This window comes from Python bivittatus, unplaced genomic scaffold, assembly GCF_059951505.1.
Source record: "Python bivittatus isolate LINGU-HERP-01145 unplaced genomic scaffold, Pbiv_v1 ctg000610_np1212, whole genome shotgun sequence".
Lineage (NCBI taxonomy): Eukaryota > Metazoa > Chordata > Lepidosauria > Squamata > Pythonidae > Python > Python bivittatus.
The window spans coordinates 24,894,837-24,911,942 of record NW_028277088.1 but is presented as its reverse complement, the minus strand read 5'-3'; the positions used below and the strand labels follow the sequence as shown (position 1 = coordinate 24,911,942).

At 38.8% G+C, this 17,106-nt stretch overlaps 1 protein-coding gene across 1 annotated transcript; it reads right to left on the bottom strand.

The window, feature by feature from the left end:
* Positions 1-23: 23 nt before the first annotated feature.
* C1GALT1 (core 1 synthase, glycoprotein-N-acetylgalactosamine 3-beta-galactosyltransferase 1) lies at positions 24-8,269 on the bottom strand. Its single transcript, XM_007425279.4, has 4 exons — positions 8,036-8,269; positions 6,083-6,308; positions 4,158-4,825; positions 24-3,605 (listed from the first exon to the last, which is right to left on the bottom strand). The coding sequence occupies exons 2-4, from the start codon at positions 6,303-6,305 to the stop codon at positions 3,381-3,383; spliced, it is 1,116 nt and encodes a 371-aa protein (XP_007425341.1). The 5' UTR covers positions 6,306-6,308; positions 8,036-8,269; the 3' UTR covers positions 24-3,380.
* Between the last annotated feature and the right edge of the window lie 8,837 nt (positions 8,270-17,106).

Here is a 17,106-nt window from a genome sequence, read left to right as displayed (position 1 = left end):
TAACATTCTCATAATTTGAAAAAAAAACTTGCAGAATAAAAATATAGAAAACTGAATATTTGATTCGTTATTTAAAGTAGCATTAGAATTCACTGCATATTAAGAACCACAAGAGTAACATTTTATAATGGAGAAATGTTTGTGCAATTTTAAATAACTAGAAACAAATGAAAAGCACTTCAAAGAGTATATTTTAAAATATAATTTCTTAATCATATGAACAAACCAATTGCCATTTGTCATGAAAATTTATTTTTCCTGTCATTTAAAATTCATACTCATATTTTAACAAGAACATACTGCTCAGCAGTTAAGGTTGATATCTTCAAATGTATTTTCAGTAAGATTTATATTGAATGTTGTACACAAAATACATTAAAGTTGCTTTATATAGTATAATCCACATTTTCCCTTTTGTTGTAAGACAAAAACCTTTACAATCAACTTAGTATGGTACAGTTTTAAAATATACATAATGATCAAAGATGAGACCACTTCCCTTCTCTGTCATAACCAATCTTTGTCAATATATTTAAATGAATCATACAGACATAAGTTTGAAACAATACTGCAGCAAATATACCAGCAATTAAATAATCTGAATATTGTTTTAAATTTACAGGTGTGGTAAAATATTCTAGTGAGAGTTGTTAACAGGAACTTTACTTTAAAAACAAATGCTAAAAACGCTTATTAGGTAAATATTAGGAGATGTGGATTTTTTTGTCATTCAACCTGGACAAGCACATTAGATACTATACAAATAAAAAGGGGACAGAAATTAGTATTAAGCTTTCTTAGAAACTTGATATTTGATCCAACCTACAGAACAAATTTGGGGACATAAATACCAGAATCTCCATTTCTTAGAACAAGAACAGTGTAATAATGCAATGTTATAAAATATCCAATTTCAGAACTTGGCAAGTAGATTTTTGTTGCATCTCTGCCTAGAATACAATACTGGGAGATGTAATGGCAGGGACAATTTTGAGGTATAGAAGATATCGGATGATCAGAAAAATATGTGGATGTCTCAAAGGTGTTATTCAAATTTCCAATGCTAAATAGCCAAGACTTGAATCACTATAGTAGAGCTTCCCACAGCAGCCCTTTCACCTTCACAAAAAGCTATTTTGCAAAGTGCTCTCAGAGCAGGGACTGCAGCCAGAATAGCAGGAGTAGGAGGAGAGATGAATTGGTGGAACTAGTCATTGTCCATACCATGGGACACTCTAGGTTCAAAAATTAGCAAACAAAATGGCCACTAGCAGATGAAGCAACACATTCATTACAAATGAATACCAGAAACTTCATAATTGAAGGAATCTGCAGAAAACTTTTTGTAGGCCAAAAGTTGCAGTGGGCAGGAGACATTAACAAAAATGGGGAAATGGCTCAGGATTGTTGGTTTTTTTCTTGAGGAAAGTTTATGCAACTGGGTTTCTGTTGTCCTTTCTATAAAAGGCTATAATTTCTCAGTCATTTGCTATTCAAATAATTAACAGTCATTAGGGTACTTAATGGTATATAAAAGGCCTTAGATTAATTTACTTTCTCCACAGACTAGCCATATAATTCACTAGTAATTAACATCAAGTGCTTGGAAAAAATACTTTGAGGTAGATTAATATGAATACCACCAAAGCAAAAATGAGCAAGAAAAGAGATCAATAATAAGAAATTGCAAGATATAGAACATCTGGCACTATCAACAACATTCTTATTAAACACCGTATGACCTTAAAATTATCTAATGAGAAAAATAGTTACATATTTATCTCAGCAAAGTAATCTGTCACTGAGAGCTTTTTGAAATTTAGCCAGTTTTCAGTTATTTCTTCATTTTTTCCTCATGACTAGTCTAACAGCGAAATAATCATAAGTTCAAATTTAGAGCAAAGTGTTTGTATCCTTCTATTAATTCTAGTTTCCAGAACTTCTCCAGAGATCAAATTTAGAACATATATGCAAGCACATTTAGTCCAGGTTTTCCTTAAATCCTGCTTATCTGTGATGCATCATTAAGACTTATTGCACATCAACAGCAACATGGTGAGCAAAACAATATTCCATATTTAAGAGAGGCAGAAGAGTATGTGCAATTGTGGAATCAACACTTTCATAAATTGGCAGCATCCCAATTTAATTCAAAAATACAGAATGTTTAATATGACTTGCAAACAAATTTAGCCATCAAATGCTACGCAGTACGTATCTTATCAACAAGATGTATGAAATACAAACTTGTACAATCATTTTAGCAGGACTGTTTCTGCAAAGAATTCTGAGCATCACGACAAAGACAGGAAGATTCAACACCTGCATACTGCAATAAGAAACTGTCCCGTAGTTCATAGTAAGTAGTGATGTGTAAAATATATCAAGTTCAAAACACTTCTTGAATGGTCAAAAGAGCATCCATTACATCGAGTACAACAGGAGCAATCTGTTGTGCTTCAAGCTCAAAACATTTACATATCCTTAGTACAGAGCTGCTGCTTGTGTTGACAAAGGTATCAACAAAGAGAAAATTCAATGACAAAAAGTTATAATAAAAACAGTAGTAAGCTTAACTAAATAACCATCTAACTTCAAATGGAAACTAAGAACAGCTCAAAACACTAGATAAGCAATATTACTTCATATTTTAATTTAAACAAGCCCAGTTTTAAACAGAAGGAAAAATATTTTTAATATATAGAATTAAACCTGGACATATCAATTTCTTGCTATTTCTTACGTTATCACTGTAATTCACATTCCAGAGCAAGCTCAAAGAAAACATTTATCTGAATAAATAAAAATTTCTTTTGCTTATTTTTTGAAACAACAGCCATTCTAATAATGCCCACAATGCTGAACCATATTTACACTTTTCTTTCTGCCAGCACTTTTAAGACTTTATTCTGCATAAAGCATCCTAGCTGTGAGACAGAAAACAAGACTAAAATGATTTTAAAAAATCAGATTTAAATTTGGACACTTGTAACCAAGTAGGATGCTAGGGGTTTTCACATCTGACTTCATGGGATAAAGTGTTTTCTTCATATACAAACTTGAATCTCTTGCAAAACATCAGTTTCCGGTCTAATAAATTGAAGTTTTTTCAAGAAATTATCTAACAAAACCTTTGAATCATAATAAAAAAAAAAGGATGAAAATGCTGAAGATCTATGTGTGAATATGAACTAAAGTATTTGTTTCAATGTAAGATTGAGTCCATGGATCAGTAAATCAAAGGAGCTTTGACAGAACTACAGCATGCAGTCTCCTGGCACATGGAAAAACATCTTTGTACCAGCGTATTAGAAGAGGATGCAAAGGAACATCTCACCATTGTGAGCTGAGCATGTTGGTATAGCATTCCATAAGGCTTCTTATTTAGAAGCTTTTGGAGGATTTTCTTCTTCACCTTTGAATTTTGCACCACCTTTTGTGGCCTCACTTAAATTTTGTTTTTCTGGATCCTTAGGGACGTCAGGATTATATCTGAATTGATAACCATAAGGGCGGAGATGATAAATCAAATATTCCAAATGATACATAGTAGTAGCATCTACATAATGAAAAGAAACTGCTAGATCAGAACAGCAACCAGGGCCCTACAGCAAAAGAAAAAAGCAAAGTCAAAAGGCAAGAAAGAAACCTGTCATGTTTTGCAGTTAATTAAATGCAGATCATGTGACTTTAACCTCAATCAAGATGGCTCAGCTCTTTGTTTACAAAAAGCAGAAACATTTTGGTTCTGAGAATATTAGTTTCATAAATGGTCTCTGAATATGAATGTTATACAATTGCTTTGTAACAGTGTCATAGATTCACTTCTGGGAGGTAGAGAAAGTACTATTTCAATCTCTTCCACAAATTTATGCTCCCTGGAGTATTCCTAGGAGGGACTATTAAGTTTAGTGGGGGTGGTGAGGGGAGTTTCCATGAATAAAGTTCCATACATCTCCCATTTTTTAAAAGTCTGAGATGTCAATTAGCAAATTTTTTGCCTGAAGCCATGGTAAGCAGGTATCCTGGACTAGATCGATCCTGCACCTGACAGCAAAAAAGCAGCTATAGATGTTCAACAAAGGTAAAAGATTTCCGAAAAGTCATGTTAGATTTTACAACCCCCCACCCTTATCTTGCAACAAAATAAAACTTACCTCTACAGCAGGGTAATAGTTATAATTCCAGTACCAAAAATTTTTGGGAAGGTATGCTTTGATTAAATGATGTTCTGGCACAAATGGATGGAAGGTTTCCTTGCCACTTGTATCCCGAGAATCTCCAGCTTCAACATTAATGCTCTCCATGCACTTGCCCAATGCCAAGTCTTCAATGGAAGAGCTATGAGTACATTTGTTATTTTTGAAGGCATCCACAAATCTTTTCAGAGCTTCTTTGCTAAGCACATATCCTGCCCCACCACTCATATAGCCCTGTTTCACAAAAGGCTTAAATCTTCGTCCAAAATAAATAGGTCTTTCAGGGCTGTATTTTGAAAGTAGCCATCTCAAGTTGTCCAGTGCAACGTAAGTGTCATCATCTGCCTTCATGAACCAATCTGCTTCATCAAAATGATGTTCATGTACATACTGGAAAGCTTTAATGGTTTTCCAGTATAACTGGTCCCTGCCTTCTTTGGTTTCTAATCCCACTGTTGGAAAGTTCTTGTTTTCCTCAGAGCTCATAAACAGTATTTTGTTGCAATGCTGCGCCCAAGTAGCTTTGACATGTTTGGCTTTTGTTTCCAGATTCTGGGGACCTGTCATCACCCAACAAAGTATCCTTACCTTCCGGTACAATTCTTCAGCAACATTTTTATTTTCATCTGAAGGAGGTAGGAGGAGATAGTCCAAACTGTTATTAAGTTTAACCTTCACAAAAATCAGTAACATAAACAATTCTGAGATTAAAAAAACAATGCTGATACCATAATAATGCAAAAAAACTGATATAGCAATTCTTAATAAAAGGGAAATTGCACTGAAATTCTGCATTAATGCTTAAATATGAGTACTAGCACCTTCCACTTTGAATGCTAAACCAAACTATAACACTTATGAGATCCTAGGCTGAAAAAAAAAAGTCAGATTTCTAGACATTAACTAGTAAGCAACCAATAATTGTTTCTAGTTTTAACACTAAAATATTAGATCTGCAATAGGCCCATAATAAAGCCTCATATAGATAAGAAAGTTGACCTGGCAAGTATAACCAAGCCTTGGATGGGCACAGAGGGGGCCATTTCTCTCTTGGAGAAGTGCCCACCTGAGTTTTGGGTGTGGTTTCAGCTACAACCCCAGGGCAGGGGTGGTGGAGTGGCTATTGTTATGTGGGACACTCCTGTGGCTGTCAGAAGTCTTGCCCTGGAGATTACTAAATGTGAGATCTTGTTTGTGAAGCTGGGCTCTAGAGAACAGAAGAGATTGCTGCTGCTGTACCGGCCTCCCCGTGCAGTTGCTTCTCTGCCTGAGCTGCTCAATTCTGTGCCAGGCTTGGTAGTGGAATTTCTCAGGCTTATGATGTTGGGGGACTTCAACCTTCCACCGTGGGTACAGTGTTCAAAGCAGCTTAGAAATTCATGGCCACCATGGCAAACATGGACTGGACTGAAGTCATCAAGGGGCTGACACACATTATTACATATTTTGGGGGGGGGTGTCTCTGGGCAGTGACTACATGATTTGAATTCAGAGCATGTTAACATCCATTCCTTATCAAGGTCAGATCAGTAAATGATTACTCTGGATTCCTCTCGTGCTGGTCCATATCACAAGAAATTAGGACCTATTCAAATGATTTGTCCTAGGCGCCTAATCAACATAAGTGGGTTTCAGAGGAAACTTGGGGAATTCCCTGAGGCTTTGCTGCACAGTTCAACTGAGGCCTTAGTCACCACATGGAATGAAAGGGCGATGATGGCCTTGGACTGGATTGCATCTGTGAAGCCTCTTCCTGTTTGCAGATCCCAGGGGCTCCCTAGTTTTCTGAAAAACTCAAGAGATTAAAGGACAGAAGAGATGCCTGGAATGCCGCTGAGTCTGTGGAAAAATGAAAAACTGCCCCAGATAGAACACATATATACCTTTATGTTGCCCAGCATCTGCATTGAAATTCATTTGTCCTTTCAGGTTGTGGTTTTCATCACTATCTTTATGATGGCCATGAGGATCATTGTGAAGAATATGAGGCTCAACCTTGATTTGTTCTTCTAATACTAAATTAAATAGCAAGTAACATAGGAAAAAACCAATTGCTGATCCAAAAGTGAAGGTCAGAAAATTTAGTAAGGATTTTGGAGAGGCCATTTCCTGAGGAGAGAGAGGAACGATTATTTTATTCTAAGTTACACTTAAATGAACACAGGAAAAATACATACAGTAATGAAACAGAGTAACCATTAATTAATCAGGGCTATAGTTCTTTAGTGACAGCAAGGGGAAAGGATGGGCTAGATTAAGTTCCACCCCCCCAAACAAATGCAATATAAACAAAATACATTTATATTCAGAAATAAAGGGTACAATATATATATATACATAGAGGAGAAAATTCCTATATGTTTATGATCCCACTGGAAAAGAGATGAAGCCTGAAGAATTAAATCTATTGATCAGGTATACCTCTCTTCAGTTATAATAAAAAATAGAGGAAATTTTTTTTTAAAAGTCACTTTTTTGCAAGGGCATTGATGGATTTAAAAACCGTATACATCTTTTGTCTCCTACAGATAAAGAGCAACAGCAGCAGAGAGGCACAAATGAAATGAATGTTTATACCACAGCATTTAACAGAACGTTCACATAACTGCATTGTAACAGCTGCTGCCTGATAGTTATAAAACATTTGTGGGTATTTCTTTCAGTTGAAACTTATAAGGGTCCCTGTCTCATGTCATTCCAGGGGCAGCATCTCGTATTACCAATGGAAGCATTACACAGTTATTCCTTTTTCTCCCTATTTATCATTCCAGGAAGCATTATTTCATTTCAGCTTGGCAAATGCTCACTGCAAGTACGAAATAAATTGGGTTTCTTCCTGGTTCTGAAAAATCCTTTTCCTTTCATTTTTTCACATAAGAAAGCTTTTAAAAATGTATTCTAGTGTGCTATACCTCACCCTGGAAGGAGAGTTTGCAATATTCTTCCATTTGATTAATTCCTTAACTGCTTTTAGTACTGCAAGCTGCAAACTTAGCATGTCCACCATTGCAACTGCTGACAGGTAGACTGACTGACTCCTTTGCTTCCTGCATGAAGCCACGGATGAGTGGGCTGACATCTCAGATTGTGGTATGATCAATTGGATCCTCATCTCCAACAATACAAAGCATTGGTACACAACCCCCCCCACACCCAATCTCATATTAAAAGCCACAGTGATGATGAATGAAACCAGGCTTAATAGGTAGATCAGCCCAAACAGATCAATCTGAGTCAGTTTAGATGTATTGAGCTACAATGTTCACCATTCAATTAGCACTGCGTGACCAAACTGGTCAGAAAATATAGGATTTACAACATAATTAGGTTGTTCCAGTTATGCAAAGATGAAAGGGCTACTGCAAGAAAGAAAGAGCAAAATTTGCATTCAGCCATAAAAGCCCAGAGGATGGCACTGAGCCAATCCTGCAACCCAATTTATCCCACAGGACTGTCTCCAGGAAGGTAAAATTGGATTATTATATAGGCTGGTTTGAGCTCTGGAAGCAAAAAGAAGATAAATCTAATGAGTAACAATAAATAAATAAAATATTCGCCATTCTTTAGAACGATAGAAGTTGCAGTCCAACAGCCCCGAAAGACACCAGACTGAAGCGGCCCCACTGAAATCAGTATGATTTCTTCGACTTCAATACCATTTCTGTCAAATACCTCTAAAACCCGATTTAAGCTCTTTGTACTCATGGTATTTTTATTTCCACCCAGCTTCAAAAACCAATAAGCGCTCATCACTTGTTACCCCGCCACGCAGGGAACGCTTCGCCCTTCGCTGCGCTCGCCAGGCCCGACCACCTCACCTCAGCCTCCCCTTTTACCTTAAGCCAGGCCGGTTAAAGAGGCCCTTCCAGGGGGCAGCGCGGAGGGCCGAGGACTCCCCTCAGGAGGGCCCCGGGAAGAGGAGAGACGACGCGGGGAGCGCTGTCATCGCCATGCCCCGTTGGAAACCTTGCGGGCAGATTCCCACACAGCGGCCGCGCAGTCTATAAGTCGCCCGGCCGGAGCGAAAAGGGAAGCCGAGTCGAGCTCCGCCCACCTCCCAGTGTCTGCTCGGCTCGCGGACGGCGGCCAACCAGCCCAGCCAAAACTGTGGAAACGGGGCGGAGTCTCGCGCTTCTCCTTCCCGCCCACCTGATGACAGGGAAGGGATGCCGTGGCCGCTTCTGGGCGGAAGAGGGACGCGCGCACGAGGGAAGGAGCGGCGAGGAGGGCAGCGGCTGAGGGTGACTCAGCGGTGGCCCTGGCTTCGCGACTAAGTTCAGGGGCCTTTGCACTGAAACGAAGAGAAAACAAGCTCGCGCATACGCTCACTAAAAACATAAAACACCACTGTCACTAATAGAATTGGCCGGGGGCCAGGAATTGCACATATTTTTGTTCTGAACCAACAGGGGTTGTTTTGGTGTGCCCAATGTGGGGTACAGGTACGGTGACTCCACGTCCTTTAGATTTATTTGATTTAATTGTTTTCTTGGTTTTGCTGTTGAATTTTCCTCTGTAAACAAAGTTATAAATACTGTAAAAGCAATTAATTTTTTTATCCTTATGAACCTCTTTCGGATTTGCCCTTTTTTCAAGTTTGTCCTTTATTTTTTTCAAGAAAATATGGTCACTGTAGGTATGGGTTGACGGGCCAGGCTCCATTTCTTAAAAACAGTTAAGCCTTGTGGCTAATATAATGGTTTGTGGGAATGACCTTGAGAGACAGGAGGGAGGGCAGCATGTAAAATATGTCTCAGCCCACAGAAGGAGGGAAGGTGTGGGAAAGGTGTTGTCCCAGGTATTGTCTAGCGTGGCATGCAATTTTGTCCAATAAAACACACCAAGGGTGGAGTTAATGAAGTATTTATTCTGCACAGAACAAAGATGATGCATGGGAATGATTTCCAGAGCGTGCACCTACGCTCTCAAGAGTTTTTATACATTCTTGCAACAAGATGCAAAGTCATAAATTGTACATTCTTCAGCCACAGAGCAATAAGCTACGCGGAATATGGAATTCTCAGCCCACAGGTACACTTGCGTTGTCCTGCTTTTTACGGATACTAAAGAGACACCTGCATATGCCATCCTTATCACTTTCGGTTGCCTTACATCCTTTCCTCCCTGATCCTCGCTCATGCGCATCGTTAACTCTTTTGCACACTGCCCTACTATGCGCTCATTACTAAAGCTGAAAAGACAAGCGACATCAGCATAATTTCCTTGTGCACTTTTGCCTTGCCTAAAGCTAATTATAATGTTAACTCTCCATCCAGGGATGGTGTAAACTGCTGACTGCCCTATCAGAGGGACCCTCCCTAGTTTTCTGGAGAGTAAAAGGAAAGGAGGGGAGAAATACTTTCAGTCTTGCAAGATTCTGTTACTGTAATCTTACAATAATACTCCTGGCTGTGCTTCTCGTCTGGATTACCTTGTAGGCTCCCACTGCTCACAACACACCCATTGGCATGTGCAGGAGAGAAGACCCAAGCCAATACTTCATTCTTTTCCCATGGGTGGGATTTGTCTCTTAAGGTTCAGTTGGCTGTGCAGCGGTGTGTGTAGGTACAAAAAGAGAAGGACAGCTCTGCCTGTGGAAGGCTGCATTGGCACTGGGGGCAAACAGGAAGGGAAGCACTGTTGAAATAGGTTGTAGACCCCACCCTGGGATCATGTGCACACTGGCAACTTTCAGCAGCATAATGGGAAGTGTTTGGGTGTTGCCCCATCTGTTTGTCCCCCTTATCTACAACAATAAATCTGTGAATTTATTTACAGCTGTGTATTCCATAGGCTGTTGCAGTCCCCCAGCAAGGGAAAGACTTCCCTTGGCCCCAGTTTGCTAGGCCTGAACCCCAGAGAAACTCTGCCCAATACGAAGGGAGAGTCTGAGCCTTTCCAGGCCATGTTATGTATTATTGTGGCTGCTCTGGGTACAGGTGAGAGGAAGGCTCTGAAATCCATGCCCCATCATATGTAATGGGAGTCGACTGCAAAGTTGCAGCCACGGTAATCTCACCTGTCTTAGTAGCGGAAGGGGAGCTCTGTACCTCACTTAGCCTCTGCTGTATTTGGCTTGTGCTGTGTCAGTCATGTCTGGGAAGAAATAGTAAAAACAATCTGAGAATACTCCCTGAGTTGCCATACTGTGATAAATGCAGGTTCCAGGTTGTTCTTCTACACAGTGTGTCTATAGGGAGAAACAGCTTAGGATGAGTGGGGACTGTGTGGAAGTGGAAGTGGCAGTGTTTGAGCACAGCATAGAACGTGACAGGTTTCCTCCAGGCAGCAGCTGCCCAATGCTACAGTGTTGGGGAAGCAACATACCCCCACTGCCCCATGCATATCAGAAAGCAGTACTCCTTCTGTTGCAGTGTTCTGCTAGCCACCCAAAGCTACCTCATGGCATGGTACCATGAGGATCTACAAATGGTGACCTCCCTCATGCCCACAGAAGAGCCTCTAGAATTCTGCCTTTAACTGCTTAAATCCTGTCCAGACTTGCTGGACCTTCCCTCTCAATCCTGCAGACAATAAGACAGAACACAGCAGTGGAAGTAGGAAGAACTGCTGATAAAGAATCCCTCTCCCAAGATGCATGGAACAGCTGGAAAGGATCTCAATATCGTCAACCTGCTGGCATGCCCCGGCCTTAGCATCCGTGCTGCATGAGAAGGCAAGAGCTGAAAAGCTGTGAGGCTCTAGGAAAGGGACAATCAAATGACAGTGTAGCAAAATTACCTCTGGCGAAAATCCTTTTATAACTGCATGCAACAGATGGTGTGCTCAATAACATGACCAAAAAGCCATTCAGGGGTGAAAAGGCAAGAGTTGCAAGCACATTCGGGAGATATCTTGGGAGGCCTGCTTTGAGAACAGCAATGGGCTTGCAAGAGTGGTGATGTGAGTGGTGAGTCCCATTAGATGCCTGACCAGGAAATATGTGATTATATGTTTATACTCATGTTCTTATATGTATATTCAAAGAGATATAACCCAGTGCTTGAGGATAGTGACTAGACTAGAGGGTAAGAACAAAAAGGTATCAAATCCTTTGTGAGGTGGTCCACCACATGATGAAGCAGGGAGGGCAAAAAGAAGAAGAGATGCTAATACTTTGGTTGCACTGAGGGTTCAATTTCCAGGAGGGAAGCACCAATCACTACCCTTAAAATGAGAAAGCATATGAGAAAAAGGACACCTAGGGATATAGTAGTGGACTCAGAGCAAGTGTGCAGCAAGACACTGGGCTTGCAAGATTGGGGACAAGTAGGATTCCCATTGACACCAGCATGTAATGAAAGCACAGACAGAAAGATATGTAGATCTAATAATATGTTTTAATAAACTCCCACCATGCTTCAGTGCAATGGCAGATGCATCTTGAATGTATAGGTGTATATTTCTGGTTGCCATCTTTCATCTGACGGAAGCTTATAAACAATTATGAGAAATACAGTTTCACTGTTAATAAATTTCCTTGTTGAGTAGAACTGTATCTGTTGTTTTTCTTCCATCAAGCAGCATTTTAAAAGCACAGAAAAGGCTGTAGTAACTAAAAGGTAGAAATCCTAGGTATTCTTGATGTCTAGAAAAAATATTTTAAAAGTACACACCTAAAAAAAAAGTACCAGGAAGCAAGTTCGTTTGAAACCAGGAGTAATTAACTAATGTGTTGAAAATATAGGGATTAGGCAAACTGAAAGTTTAGTGATTTGTGAAATACATTATCTAAGTATACAGGAGAAAATAATTGCATACTTATGATAAAATTACAATCATGTCCAGCAAAGTGTTTAACTTAGTCATTAATGTATGCTGCCATTTTTAACAGCTACTCCTTTTGTTTTTCATGTAGATCCTGTTTGAAATAAAAACAGACGTTATTTTGAATCATCAGTAATTGTGGTGCTGAGTAATAAAGATTTATTTCTTGGAGTTTGAAATAACATGCATTGTAAGCAGGAAAATACTAACCAACTTTACATCATTTCACGTTGATCTGTTAATTATTCTGGAAATTGAATGAGAAGCTGGGCTACAATGAGAAGGTAGCAGTTCATATAATCTTTATCTTTGCAAATGTGTGTAAGGGAGGATCTGATCTTGCACCCTAAGAGACTGTATGTGGAAACCTAACTGCTATACACTCTCTTTTTTGAAGGCATTTTTGTATCACCAGTATAGTATCCCAAAGTGGTATTATGATTCTGTTTCAGTAGTTTGTGCTCCCTGATTCAAGCATTTCTAATTTGGGCTGAAAAATTACTGTGGTATGAAATTCTGGTTAGCTGCTGTCAATCACTGTAAATCAGGAGGAGGCAATGCAATTTCCATGGGTATCAGAATGACTGCAGATACCTCCCTTAACATCTGTCAGACCCCGCATCCCATCTGGCTCTTTTTGATAGCTTTTTCTTTCTTTAAATCAAAAGAGCTCAGAAGCAGTGCTTCAAGTATTATCTGAATTTACAAGAATGTATCTGGACCACAGGTAATTTTCACAGGCATTCTCAGAAAATAAATATGATGAGCTGCAGCAGTCCTGGTGCTTTGTTTCAAAATTTTACCTTTGTTTACCTGTCTAGAAAATAGATAAAAGAAAGCTTAGGTAAGAGAAACATTTTTGAGGACCAGAAATGGTGGAAAGGAGAGCTATGTTAACTGTTTGCTGTGGATATTTACTATCTGTGCCCACTTTGTGAGAGCATCCATGACATGATATCAAAATGTCAAAAAGTGTCCACTGAATCAAAAAGGTTGCACATACTAGGTGTAAATAATAAAGCACCAGAAGGTCTGATTTGGGATGTGGTATTTTCTGTGTTTAAATCTCACCCTGACATGAAATCAGGGGCATCAATGGGGGAGGGGAGTTGTGTCAAAAAGGTCAAGATGTCAGCCACTATTATGATTGAAGCCCATCCCCTTTTTACTGCAGACATTAAAAAGGAGCAGGACTTCAATTCTGTGGTTGTGGCTGGCATCATCACTTTTTTGACCCTTGTATGAAAGTGCATTTAAATACAATATTTTCTGAACTGTCTTAAAGAAATCCATGTGTGATGGTTTTTGTTATATCCCAAGTGTATTATAGGTTCTTGTTTATTGTGCTTTCTGGTGGGATCAAATGTTAGCATCTAGATAATCCTTTCTTAAGTATCTTTGTATATTACTTTATTTCAAAACTTGAATTTTTGCAGTAGTAACTATTGTTATGATACTATTTCTCTTCACCATTTGAGGCATTTTCAAAAATAGCATTGTCCCTAGTTATTAGACCCTGTACTGTCTACTAGTGGGACTGACAGATCCTATGCAAGCTTACTTCCAAAATTTGCAAGGTGCAAACTTGATTGCACTATATGCAGACCAACATACAGTAATTTCTATCTAATAACTTACTGTTTTCGAGTTATTATAAAAGTAGTTGGATTGTAAGATAGAGCTTGTTCACTGTGCTTACCTGTGGCTTTTTCCACTCCTTTCCTATTTAACTTACAGGTTGATAAATAAAGTGAAGGAAGAAGGCATATAATTAATGTCTTGCCAAATCTCCATGTTACTGACAATGAAGGTCAGGTAGAACTTTCTGCTGAATGCCTGAAGAACAGTCTTCTCAACCGATGAAGTTTACTAACAGGCCTATAAATCACTACTACAGACTGATTTTCAGGTTCAAATAAAACTCAAATAATACTACAGGCTTAAACCCTATTGGAGCTGTGAATCCAATGGCAGTGACTCTTCAACACCTCATAACCTATTGACCATAAGGACTGTAGAGTTAAGGATTTATTCTGCATCCACTCTTTGGCTATTACTCTGTTTATTCTTTGTTTTATGGGTTAGCTAAATTGAGAACATTCCTTTTGCCTTTTTCTCCAGGTACACATGCCCACAGCAGCAGACTCTTTGACCTATCTCCTGATAGGGTGTAACTAGCTAAGTGGTAGGTCTACCTATTTTTATAATACATTTCTTGTAAATAAATCTCCTTTTTGTTATAGCTGTAAAAGCTGCTTCACCAATGGCTGCTCAGGTGGGTTTGCTGCTGTCAGGAACAGTCACACACTGAGAGAGAATGCTTCAACCTCCAAGAGAAACTAAAAACAAAAGGTTAAGGAATCATAAAGTTGGAAGATGTCATTTAGGTCATCAGATCCAACCTGTTGCTCAGGGTAAAGAAAAGCAACTACTATAGCAAATTAAAATGCTACTTATGCATAAATATTTTGTCCTACATGAACATTAGCTAAATTCCAAAGTTTTGAAGCACGGTATTTCTCCATGGGATAAAAGGAAAAAATTGACAACTTACAAGTACTTATTGCTAAGATTAGAAAGAGATAATACAATATTTTGAATAATCTTTTTCATTTGAAATGTAAATCCTGAATCCATTTTCAAGGGCAGAGGGAAAAGGAAAAAATGGAAACACCACAAATTATTATACAGGTAGTTCTTGAGTTATGACCACTCATTCAGTGACTGTTCAAAATTACAATAGTGCTGAATGAGGGAAACTTATGACTGATATGCAAAGTTGCAATCTTGCAGCATCCCTGGGGTCATATGATCATGATCTGGGTGCTCGGGTGTCCGGCTTGCAATTTTGATATTGCAATGAGCTGTGGTCATGTGATTGCCATTCGCTACCTTCCCTGCTGGCTTCCCACAAGCAAAGTCAATGGGGAAGCCAGCAGGGAAGGTTGCAAGTCACTCCTGCAAGTTGCTCCGCCTCTTTGTCCCCTGAGGAGCCCCACTATGTGACCTGCCTACAATCCCTAACACCTGCCCACAGCTCTTGCTGGCCAGTCCACACTCCCTAGCGCATGCTTATGGCCCTTCTCAGCACCGCACTCCATAGTGCCTGCCCACAGCAACCCCCCCCAGCCGCATTGCCTAGTACCCACCCACAGCCTTCCACAGCACTGCACCACCGTGCCCTGTGGCACCTGCCCACTGCATCCCCCACCCCCACATAGCACCCACGCACCCCCCACGGTGCTTGCCTGGGACTCCCACTACTTCCTGCTTAACAACCTGCATGGTCCTGGGGTTACAACAGCATCCAGGACTGCTGGGATTACCATTGCTAAGTGATACGGTCATGTGACATTGTGCTTGCCGACTGCTCTTCTCAGCAACTGAAATTCCAGTCCTAATTGCCATCGTAACTCGAGGACTACCTATATGAAGTTACATTCTTAAGCAATGTGCTTTTCCAGTTCATGCTTTCATGCTTTAAAATTATAACACTTTTTAGCTGCGGTATACATTCTAATAAATTAATAAAAACTACATATGATTTTTAAATGCATCCTATAAAAGTCTGAGTTTGACAGGTAGTGTGAGTTGGGCTGTTGGCACTTCTAAATAAAGATATGTTTGTTTAGAGTTGCTTAGAAATTGTGAAGTAGAATTTACAATATGTGTTTCCTCAAGGCTCACCGAATATACTCAATTTGTTTAGCTGAAGGTGTGACTTTCAGGACACTTGGAACCGCCCAAATAAATAATTTATTAACAATTATCTAGGCTTACATCTATATAATCTTAAAGATACCAAACAAAACAAAACCTACTACATTAATAAAACATTGATCTCAAAAGAAGATTAAGAGTACAGAAATATTTAACATTATTTTTCACTGAAGATTAATGAGTAACCAGATTGCTGTACTACTATTTATATTCTGCCTTCAACATGGATTTCTTGGACTGACTTGTGGAAGTCAAATTATTACATCTCAGTTTCCTTTAAGGAAATAAAAAACAATAGTAATTATGTCCTGAAGATGTATAATTTACAGCTTAAAAAATCTGGTCCAAATCTAACACAGAACTATGTGTTCCTATGTGCAGTGAAATTATGTATAATTCTCTTTTTATTGGTCCCTAATGGCTATAATAATGACTAATGATATATCATGCATATATATTAATATTGCACAATGTATTTTTACATTTATTCCAGGTAGTTTTAAAAATTGCATGAGACTGCCATTTTTTCCCCAATATATAACATTCATGTACTTGTTCAGTTCAGTTGCTAAACTGTATAGTGAACAAAATATTATTTAAATTCTAGTTTCTGCTTGATTTAATTTGGCATGACCACCTAGCAGGCTATTTTGATTAGTGACTAATGTTTGAATAAATTTCAAACTTATAAATAAATACATTAAATAAATAAATAAACAAACAAACATTGAATAAACAAACTACAGTATATTCCTGCTTTCTCAAAACAAGTGATTTTTATTGACCTATAAGTACTCACTTAAGTACAGCTTTGTTATTTGCATGGAGATTTTAGGCCAAGATTTTAGTTCTTAGTTTTAGCTCTATAGCTGAGCTAGAATTTCAAACAAATCTCAGGACTGAACTACAAACTGAAGCAAGTTTGTATTACTCTGGCCTGACTACTCCTCCAACACTAATCGGAAAAACAAATTTTTGCCCCTAGTTACTCAGTGGACTGAAACGTGATGTTGCTTGCAATTTATAGACATAGATAATGAAATATGATCTTCCTTTATTGAAACTGCTATGAAAAAATAAATACAAAAATATATTTAATGGTCTGACAGATATTTTTATGTTGAAATGACACTGTGAGAGAAAAGAGATGGTGGGTGAAGGAAAAAAAAAGATGAACTTTACCCCAGTTTCCCAGGGCACAATTTCCTTTTCTCAGGCCACTGTTTCCAAGGCCAAACACATCTGAAAGCTCATGGAGAAGAAGAAAAGTTGAATCCTTGCAACTTCTTCATACAGGCCATTTCAAACCAGAGTTTTGAAAACTTTAACACAGTAAGACTTCCTCCTTATTTAGCTGAAGTGGAAGAAGCTGATATTAAGCATCAGAGCAACAGCTCTCCCTTGTGACTGAGAAAGGCAA

Excerpts from the sequence above, each read along its gene's own strand:
- C1GALT1 (XM_007425279.4), bottom strand. The coding sequence starts at position 6,305 with ATGGCCTCTCCAAAATCCTTACTAAATTTTCTGACCTTCACTTTTGGA. Across the intron at positions 4,826-6,082 it reads AGATGCTGGGCAACATAAAG|ATGAAAATAAAAATGTTGCT; the intron begins GTATATATGTGT and ends TACCTCCTTCAG. Across the intron at positions 3,606-4,157 it reads ACTATTACCCTGCTGTAGAG|GGCCCTGGTTGCTGTTCTGA; the intron begins GTAAGTTTTATT and ends CTTTTGCTGTAG.